The 10,977-nt window shown below is 35.0% G+C and overlaps 1 protein-coding gene across 1 annotated transcript; it reads right to left on the reverse strand.

Annotated features, from left to right (window-relative positions):
* Positions 1 to 9,078: 9,078 nt before the first annotated feature.
* LOC102819749 (olfactory receptor 14I1-like) lies at positions 9,079 to 9,925 on the reverse strand. The gene is made up of 2 exons (XM_006877540.1): positions 9,329 to 9,925; positions 9,079 to 9,174 (listed from the first exon to the last, which is right to left on the reverse strand). The coding sequence occupies exons 1-2, from the start codon at positions 9,923 to 9,925 to the stop codon at positions 9,079 to 9,081; spliced, it is 693 nt and encodes a 230-aa protein (XP_006877602.1).
* Positions 9,926 to 10,977: the final 1,052 nt, after the last annotated feature.

Below are 10,977 nucleotides of genomic sequence, written 5' to 3' on the forward strand. Positions count from 1 at the left end.
ACGGCACTTAACAACCAGTGAGAAGGTGCAAAGTGCTTTTGCCTACAACAAGCCAGCCAGGTTGATAGCAGATGTAACTATGGCATATTTTCCTCGAACCATAAAATTAGGTGTTTGCCAAGTTTTATCCTGCAGGAAATTGGAGGACCCACTGCTTATCTCAATTATAGGGAGCCAAAAGTAGCAATCCAGTTCTATGGAATGGGTGCCCACATCCCTAGATAGGAACTGTGAGTCAATTTGTATTCCAATCTGTCACTTTCTGGACCTGAGCACCAAACACAGGCCCTTTTCCTGTTACTCCCCCTAAGGAAATCTTTAAGAATGATAAGTGATTCACATAAAAGCCAAACATAAGAAGTAGAAACAGATTATAGGAATGTGAACACTTGGGTATAATGGATTAAATAATTGGGGCAAGCTTTCAACAAAAGTGAATGCCAAGTTTGTGCCACTAATAAACCACAGGCACAGGTAATTCCAATTTTCCTTGATTGGGATTCATACGTATACTGCTTGTTGGCTCTGTACTAAGACAAAGACAGTTAGGCAAATGAAAATAGTAAGGGAATGTCAAAGATAATTCCTTCATTTTCCATAATGATGATGAACCACTCTTCTTGTCTTTAAAGCCACAGAGCATAGTTCACAATGTTCGTAGAAGAATTGACAACTTGCACTCACTTTCAAAATGGCACTGGTGAATGTAGTGGTGTCCTATATTGCCCTCAAATTGGGGTAAATGGAATGTTTGAGATTTGCTGCCACCTGATTGGACTGGGATGTGCGTGTTGGTCTAGCTGACAATTCCCATCACCATAGCGTTCTGTAAGAAACGTAAACAAAATGAGAAATCTCAAGTCCAGAGATCTCTCCCTGGATCTCTTGATCCATAGGTTCATAACTGACACCGCAGATGCCAACAAATATGCAAAAAAATTTTCACAATTACTAGCCATTGTTGTTATTGTTAAGTGCCATCAAGTTGTTACCGACTCATAGTGACCTTATGTACAGCAGAATGAAACAATTCCCAATCATGGGCTAACCTCACTATTGTTGCCATGCTTCAGCCAATTGATGCTGCCACTTTATCAATCCATCTTATTGAGGTCTTCCTCTTTTTCTCTGACCCTCCGCCTTACCAAAAATGATATCCTTCTCCAGTGACTGGTCCCTTCTAACAATGTGTCCGAAGTATGAGAGATGAAGTTTGGCCATCCTGGCCTTCAAGGAACACTCTGGCTGCACTTCTTCCAAAACGGATCTTTTGGCAACCCATGGAACTTTCAATATTCTCATCCAACACCACAACTCAAAAGCATCAATTATTTTACAGTCTTCTTTATTCATTGTCCAGCGTTCAAAGCATATGAGTTTACTGAAGATACCAAGGCTTGGGTCAAGTGCACCTTAGTCCTCAAACTGACTTCTTTGCTCTTCAAAACTATAAAAGATCCTTATGCAGCAGATTTGCCTAATGCAATACGTCATTTGATTTCTTTACTGCTGCTTCCATGAGTGTTGATAGTTGATCCAAGGAGAATGAAGTCCTTGACAACTTCAAACCTTTCTCTGTTTAAAACAATGTTGTTCATTGGTCCAGTGGTGAGGATTTTTATTTTCTTTACATTGAGATGTAATCCATACCGAAGACTGTGCTCTTTGGTTTTAATCAGTAAGTGCTTTAAATCCTCTTCACTTTCAAAAACCAAGGTTGTATCATCTGATTATCACAGGTTGTTAATGAGTTTTCCTCCAATCATGATGCCACATTTTTCTTCATAGAACCCAGCTTCTCAGATTATTTGCTCAGCATACAGGTTGAATAAGTATGGTGAAAGAATACAACCTTGTCGCACACCTTTCTTAATTTTAAACCATTCAGTGTTCCCATGTTCTGTTTGAACAATTGCCTCTTGGTCCAGGTACTAATTCCTCATGAGCACAATTAAGTGTTCCGGAATACTTTTACTTAAAAATGTTGTCCATAGCTTGTCATAATCCACACAATCAAAAGTCTTTGCATAGTCAATAAAGCACAGGTAAACATCTTTCTGATATTGTCTGCTTTCAGCCAAGATCTATTGAACATCAGCAATGATATTTCTCATTTCATTCTGAATCCGGCTTTAACCACTGGAAGTTCTCTGTCAGTGTATGATTGTAGCCATTTCTGTATTACCTTTAGCAAAACTTTACTTGCTTGAGATATCAAAGAGACTGTCCGATGATTTCCGCATTCCATTAGTCACCTCTCTTTGGAATGGTCACAAATATGGATCTCTTCCAAATAGTCGGCCAGATAGTTGTCTTCCAACTTTCTTGGCAGAGATGAGTGAGTGCTTCTTGTGTCGCCCCACTTTATTGAAAGATTTTCATTTTTATTCCATCAGTTCCAGGTGCCTTGTTCGTTACCAATTCCTTCAATGCATTTTGGACTTCCTCCCTCAGTATCATTGGATCTTGATCATATGCTACCTCTTGCAATGGTTGAACATTAACTATTTCCTTTTGGTACAGTGACTCTGTGTATTTCTTACATATTCTATTTGAACTGTAAGGTCAAGCTCACCACATGCTTCTGGAAACCCTATATAGGGTCACTATGGTTTGGAACTGACTCGACACTTAACAACAACAACAATCATATATCCACCTTCTTCCTTTTGTTAAGTCCCTGATTCACTTCTAACATCTCAACCTAACTAAATTTCAAATTTTGGCTTCAGATGAATCAACATCCTTTCAGGTTTTCCAGAGCTACAGAAAATTTTATTAAGGCAGTGAATAAGGAAGACCGTAGAAGAATTGATGCCTTTGAGTTATGGTGTTGGAGGAGAATACTAAATGTTCCATGGGCTGCCAAAAGAACCAATAGATCTTTTTTGAATGAGCGCAGCCAGATTGCTGCTTACAGGCCAAGATGGCCAAACTTCATCTCTCATACTTTGGACATATTGTCAGGAGGGAACAGTCGCTAGAGAGGATATCATGTTTGGTAAGATGGCGGGTCAGAAAAAATGAGGAAGACCCCCAACGAGATGGATTGGCCAAGTGGCAGCATCGATGGACTCAAGTGTGGCAACAGTAGTAAGGTTGGCCCAGGATCAGACATTGTTTTGTTCTGCTGTGCATAAGGTCACTATGAGTCGGTGCCGACTCAATGGCACCTAACAACAACAACAACAACAACAATTATATAAGTTAGCATACATTTTAGTAATACAAGTGGTTGCCTGAGATTGGTTTCACAAAGATTAAACTAACTTTGATGGAAATAGCATGTACATGAGGCATGCTAAATTTCCACATACTAAAAAGTCTTTAAAGCCTCTTTTTAAAATATTTCTTTATCTTACTGAATGTGAAATAATACAATCCCATCTAAAATAGTATGATCAATTTTGTCCTAACTAGAAATGGATTGATTATAAAATACTTCTAAGAAACATAAAAAGTTGACTCTTTACACATACTCCACTCAGCCAGTCTCTATCTTTTTGGTCAGACCTAAAGTCTGACATGCCAGTTGACACTCTGGAGTTATACAACATTGCCTAAAATTTTGAGTGTAACATTAAAAACAAGAGCAACTCACAAAACATAAATCACAAATTTATGAAACTATAGTCCAAGAGCTTGAGAAAACAAAATGCTATGTGCATAAATACATCACAGATAGGCAAGGTCATTTGCCAATATTGCAAAAAAATAAAAATAATTTGTCACTGACTCCACTTCCACGGGGAAATATTCAGCCCAAACAGCTGCTTAATTAAAAACTAAATTCTGTTTCCCACACTAAATAAAGACATCTTCCAGTGTCTTCAATTGACTTTGAATCAGCATAGAGAAATAATGCTTTTATTTAATGTTCATGTAGTAAGGAGTCCTGGTATGCTGCTGTGAGTCATTGCACTAAATTGCAAAGTTGTTTAGATCCACAAGGGTAACAGTTTAAGCTCACCAGTTGTTCTTCAGAAACCCTTTACAGGTTTGTTAGGAGTCGGAACCAATTTGACAGCAATTAACAAAAACAACAGCATAATATATAACCTCATTTAATAGACACTGGAGCAATATTTTCTATTTTTAATTCATTCAAGTATGTATCACTGGAATGAATTAATAGTAGAGAATATTCTCCTGTTCCACTGAGTAATCAAATATCTCAGTATTTGGGCTGACCAATAAAATTAATTATCTTTGAATGTGAAGTTGCTATTAGGTGTCCATCAGAAGAGCTTTCTCTTGATATCCCAGATTCTGGGATTGCAGTACACAATCTGATGTTGGCTTCCCTGAACTACCCTACATACTTCTGTGTCCCAATTCATACTCTTTTACAAGTACTAAAATGTAAGATTCACCTTGCAAACCACCTGTTGTTCTCTGTACAATTTCACTGTAGTTGTGGGACATATTAAGAATATACAATTAATAGTTGTCAATATTGACCCTATAAAACCTTTTCCTTATTTTCCAAAGCTTCTAAAACTTGAATCTCTAGAGGACTATGACCTATTGATGCAGATTCCAAAGCTAAATGCTTACTCATTCTTTGCTACAATGATACATTTCTCATAATATAATAAGAAGATTTAAATGCTGTAAGTGATATGTTGTTCTTGTTTAGTATCGTTCAGTTGGTTCTGACTCATAGTGACTGTATATATGATATCTGAGGAAGAGCTGATAAGTTTGAACTGCTGACATTGACTTTCAAACAGAACTTGTGGCTTACCTGCTGATCCTACAGTGCCACCATGTTATTTTATTTTCTATTTTTTCAAATTCAACACATCAAACTTTAAATTTTGTAAGCCATCTAGAATTTCCATACATAGTTAATTCAAATATTAGTATAATTGTTTTCATACATGCAAGATATCAAAACATACCTGAATTGAGAAAACACAGACTTCCCTAAAGGCTGTTCATAAAATTAAAAACTATAATCTCTAAAATGTACAATTTCACTCATCTCCTACCTAGTTCAAAATATAAAAAACTTGCTCTTATACTCATCTGATATTTAACTTCTTCAAAAGAGAGTTCGTTATTTACTAAAAATTTGGGCTATGAATTGACATGGAATTTCCCAATACATACGTCATTACTCAGGCAATGATAAACCCTGGGAAAGCAAATCTTCTCCACTAATTATTATTTATTGTTGTTGTTTAGTGTCCTTGGGTCGGTTCCATCTCATAGTGACCCTGTATAGGGTTTCTGAAGTTTTAAATCATCATGGGAGCAGAAAGTCTCAACTTTCTTCAATGGAGCAGTTGGTGGGCTCAAACTGCTGACCTTGAGATTTGCAGTCCAGAATTGATAATATGGAGTCCCCACACTCCCTGGAAGAATTTTGTTGTTGCTGTTGTTAAGTGATGCCAAAATTTTTTTTTACTGTAGGATAAGCCCTCAACCCCGAGGTTGAGTTGAACCTCAAGGTCTTTGATTCAAACTCACCAGCTGGTCTTCAGCAACACTATACAGAATTGCTATGAGTTAAAAATGACTTAATGGCACTCAACAACAACAGCAATAACAATTTATCACAGGAAAACATAGAAATCCTAGGACTTAAAAAAAAATTGCAGGGACTGTGTTGGCAATTTTTCTAAAACAGCTTTCCCTCTTGTTTAGATACCTCAATTTTTTTTCTTTCCTTCTAAGTCTCCCCACAGAATTTGTGTATGACAGTATCATGACAATTGTTTGGCATCCTAAATAGTCTACTGAATTTTATTTATCATCTCACTTTAATTTGCTATTTCTGCCCCTTCTATTTTGTTGTTGTTGTATTTTTTGGTATATTTAAGGAGCATTAAATTCTTGGAATTTTAGGTCAGGATTATAATGGAATCAGATATTGTGTACCACAGTTTGTCTCTTGTCTGTTACACTTTGTCTCTCAACTCAGTAACTAATAGAGCAATAGGCAAAGATGCAAAACAAATGAAATTAATTTCTTATAAAAATTTACAGACCACATTTCCATTTAATGGGACACCATGCTCTTCAAACTTCTCCTGAAGTTGTTCAATATTTTTTTTCTTCCAAACTCACATGCTGTGAATTGTTACCTTCAGCTGATACTGAAATTCACAGCCAACATACTTTTAATCCAATCACATCCTTCCTACTCCTCGAGGAAACAGAACTTCTTGATTATTTAACTTTATAGAGATCAAAGTGACGAAGAGGGTGTTACTTAAAAGTATTCAACATTATGTTTATATTTAAACAGAATAGGACGTAGACAGATCTCAAAATTCATTCAGTTGATTAAAATCATTACATTTCATTTCTATACTCACTTTATTCTTGTTGTTAAGTGCCACTGAGTTGGTTCTGACTCATACAGGCCCTGTATTGAGTTTATGAGGCATACTGGTCAATTTGAAATGCCAACCTTGTGATCCAAACTCACCTTATGGTCAAGTGCATATCCTACATTATCTCTTCAGATATGTATTAACCACATATTATGGAAATAGTTTCTCTTGCTCCAAATTAATAAAGAATATATATAGGGTATAAGGAGCTCTTGTAGTGCAGTGGTTATAAGTCAGGCTGCCAAATTTAAGGTCAGCAGTTAGAAATTACCAGCAGTTCCACGGGAGAAAGATGAGGTGATCTGCTCCCATTAAGGTTTACAACCTCAGAAACCCTGAGCAGGGTTTAGCTATGTTGTTGTTATTGTTAAGTGCCATCAAGTCCATTGGAACCTATAGCAACCATGGGTAGTGTTTCCAAGGAATACCTGGTGAGCTTGAACCACCCACCCTATAGATCAAAGGACTTTGTAGTCTGATGCATTAGCCAAGAACCCCACACCAGGACTCCTTTAGTATGAATATGGAGTAAGCAAAATGCTGATGAGAATATAAATATGTGGGAAAGTATTGAAAAACAAGAAACTGAAACAGCATAGCTATTCTTGTGTTAGGGAATAGAGAAATAAATTGCAGTAAGTGTTATAAATGGCAATGCAAAAGTTAATTATAAAGTTATTATTAATGATTTCTATAACTTTCACTGACCCATTTGAGATAGGCAAACAAAAAACAAAATTAGCTTTACATAACAGTAAACTTTATTACAATTGGTTAAAACACACACATATTCACAGATTTTTAATGTGAATTTTTTCTTATGTAACAATTATATATGGAGGAGAACTTCTTGGGAAACTTGTCCAAATGAGGATTGAAATAATGAATAAGAGTGTTTATTTAATTCAAGATTTAATTATTAGAATTGTGTTGTCAATGGTTGTTGTTGTTTTTGTTAAGTGACCTCAAGTCAGTAGTGACCCATAACAACCCTTTATAGGGTTTCCGAGGAAAGGCTGGCGAGTTTGAACCACTGACCTTGCAATTTAAACTACTTTGCAGTCCAGTGCACTAACCCAGGTATACAGATAAACTTCAACTCTTAATAATTGGACACCTGGTTTGTCGCCACACATAGGACACTAGATATTAGAACAGTTGAAGTTTAGCTATATTTCTGTAAATCATAGAAATGATAACAAATTTTTCTCATTTTAAATTCCCTCCAATCCTGTAATAAATTTTTTCAACTGTACACTAATTTCAGGATTACAAAACAGTGATTATAAAAACCATCATTTAAGGGTATTGTGGACAAAATTATTTTCTTCAAGATGGAAACCATGAACTACATATTAGGGTATGCTTTCTTACAATGGATGCTATTGCTATCAGCTTCTACTCTATGAAACCTGTATATTCACATAACCACAAGATATTCATGTAATATCAGTGTCTGAATGCAGAAACCATCTGTTATAATTTTATCATTTGTCTCAGTAAGTGATTAATTATTTTAAACATTAAAACATAATTAAAACAGTTGTTCTATGGTAGCCTGTTTTACATGTTTTGCAGCTCCATATTTTCCATGGATACAAGACAGTAACCTCTATCTCAATACTGTGTACCTATTTTCTTTTTATCCCAAATATTAATTCACAGAATGGAAATTTTGAACTTTAAATCTATGATGAGAACTCTGAATAAATATTATAATGTGAACTAATACAAATATAGATGCAAGTACATGAATATATTAAGTATGTTTTCCTGTAATCCCTAAATTAATATTAGATTATATGGTCATTGATACATGTACTGAAATAAAGGATCTAAATTCAAGAATACAATGCAATAAACATGATACAATAAAAATTTATTCCACTGAAAGAAAAAAACACTTTTATAAAAACAAACACAAAAACAGTTTAGTTCAAAAAAATTAAGAACATCAGCTTTAAATATTGAGCTTGAAACAAAAGTTGTTAGTCCTAGTGTAGCTCTATAGAAAAGCACTCAGCAACAACAATATATGACCAAATTAACAATAAATTTATGACAAAGACAACAAGTTTGGGGTTAGTGAGTCAAAAATAACTCAGGAAAAAAAAACTAGAGCAGAAATGAAAAATGTTAAAACAATGAAAAATATATAGTCAATGTCATTAAACAAAACTTGCAGAAATTGCTGAATGACAGCAATACTTTCAAGCATATATTGCCAACAAAAATAATGTAACATAAAATAATCTACGGGATGATTTTTACTAGATAATCATGAGTCTTCATACAAACTTTGTCAAAAATGGAAGTAAGCATGAGAAAATTATTTACTGCCACAAATTTTCTTCACTTACGTCAACAAAGGGATTAGTAAAATAATACAACATATCTAATATTTAACACATATATATTTACAAAAAGTAAGTACAAGAAAAAATAATTCATTGTACTCGAGAACTTTTTCTTAAACTGATTATGCACTTCTCAGTTATATATAGCCAACCTTCTTTCTCAAATTGAAGAAATGTTTAATTTTTTTAAACTTTATCAGAATTTTAAGGTAAAAAATATGTATATTTAACTATTCCCTGTCCAAAAAAAAAAAAGAAGAACAAACACAAACACACACAAAAAACAGCTCTTTAGAGAACCTTGGAAAATCTATTAAACATTCTGCTGAGAGCACTTTTAATTTCCCTGTTCCTCATACTAAAGATGATAGGGTTTATTAAGGGGGACACCATGGAGTAGAACATAGTCGTGAGGAGGCTTCTAATAGTCGACGCATTTGAGATGGGGCCCAAATAAGCAAATAATCCAGATACTATAAACAAAATAAAAGTAGCTATTTGGGGGGAACAAGTGGATAAGGCTTTGTTTCTGGCTTCCAAAGATCGCATCTGGAGCACAGTAGAAAATATGTTAACGTATGAGGCAAATAAGATAACAAAGCAGAATAAAACAATGCAGGAACTTACTGCAAGGGCTACTGTTTCAGAAAGCTGAACAGACTTAGATGAGATGCTTAGGATTGGAGGGATGTCACAGAAAAATTGGTGGATCACATTGGATTTTGTGAAAGGAAGTCTGAATACGGTGCCTGTGTGGATTGCAGAATAGACCAGTCCACTGGCCCATGCGCCCCCTGAGATTTGTGTGCACACACATCGAGTGATAATGAGCTGATAATGCAGAGGGTGACAAATGGCAACATAGCGGTCATAAGACATGACCACAAGCAAAAAATACTCTGTGGATCCAAAAAATAGATACAGGAAAGTTTGAGTGACACACTCTCTGAGAGAAATTAATTTGCTGCCCGTTAGATTATTCACAATTGATTTAGGAACAGTTACTGAGATATAGCAAAAATCTAAAAATGATAAATTGCCTATAAAGAAGTACATTGGGGAATGAAGATATGAGTCTGTCATAATGACAGTAACAGTCAGAAGATTGCCAGCTATGGCTCCCAGATAAATCACTAAGAAAATTAAACCTTGCAGGACTTGGAGTTCTCGAGAGCTTGCAATATCCATAAGGAGAAATTCTGTGAAGATTGTGATGTTTCCCATACTTGCTCTTCTCTCTGGAGCCAAAGGATAAAATGGGGATTCCAACTATTGTCATACAAAATTAAAACTCTTAACACAACTTGGATTACTGCTCTTAAATACCTGTTCTTTATATTTGTTTCCTCCGATATGCATGCTTAAATAATATATAAAACAACAGATTCTGGAGAGCAAAAACAACATATACTAATAATATTGCATTAGTGCCAATATGTTCTAATCAATGTTTTCAATTATATTTATATATTAAAATAATAAACTTACAGTGAATGCATTCTCTTTCTTACTCTGACATTAGTATCTCTCTTAAACTCTCACTTATTTTGGCACTGTCCATAAGCACTGTACTGCAAGGATGGTTTGAAATACAAGGTCCAAACTCACCAGCTACTTCTGAGAAACACTATACGGGTTACAATGAGTCAGAACCAAAACAACGGCACTTAGCAACAACAACAACTATAAAATGAAGAACCTTGCATTTTTTAATCAATTCAATTAGCATTCCCTAGAAGAGACAGTTCTTCTTCACAGTGGCATATATTATCTAAACTGTTGAAGTAATATGTCTCATGACTGGTGAAATACTTGGTGATTACTATTTGGAGGACACCAGTATACTTATACCTCTGAATTCTCAAGAGCAACCAGTAATTGCAACTTCTAGAATAGATGTAGGCCCTACAGTGACTTGTGTACCATACATATTTTCACCTATCCATTGAGATTAATTAGATAATTTTATAGAGATAACATTAGAATAGGAGTTTCGCGAAATGGAAATCATACATTCCTCAAAGTGATTTTTGGCTCAGTGTTAGCTCAATGGCATTACAAAGTTCTTGTCACAGGATAATAGAATTATAACTTGTTCAGGAGGAAAATTATATATATATTACAAGACATAATAAATATATCTAATGTGTGTGTTATGATGACAAGGTAAAACAAGATTGATGTGGTCTCATCAGTCCAGTCTAAAACAAGTCATTCCAATTGAAGCAGCCACAAAGTACTGTCTAAATGATAAATGACAGTCAATAAACTTGAAA

The sequence above is a fragment of the Chrysochloris asiatica genome, unplaced genomic scaffold (genome assembly GCF_000296735.1).
Source record: "Chrysochloris asiatica unplaced genomic scaffold, ChrAsi1.0 scaffold00523, whole genome shotgun sequence".
Taxonomy (NCBI): Eukaryota; Metazoa; Chordata; class Mammalia; order Afrosoricida; family Chrysochloridae; genus Chrysochloris; species Chrysochloris asiatica.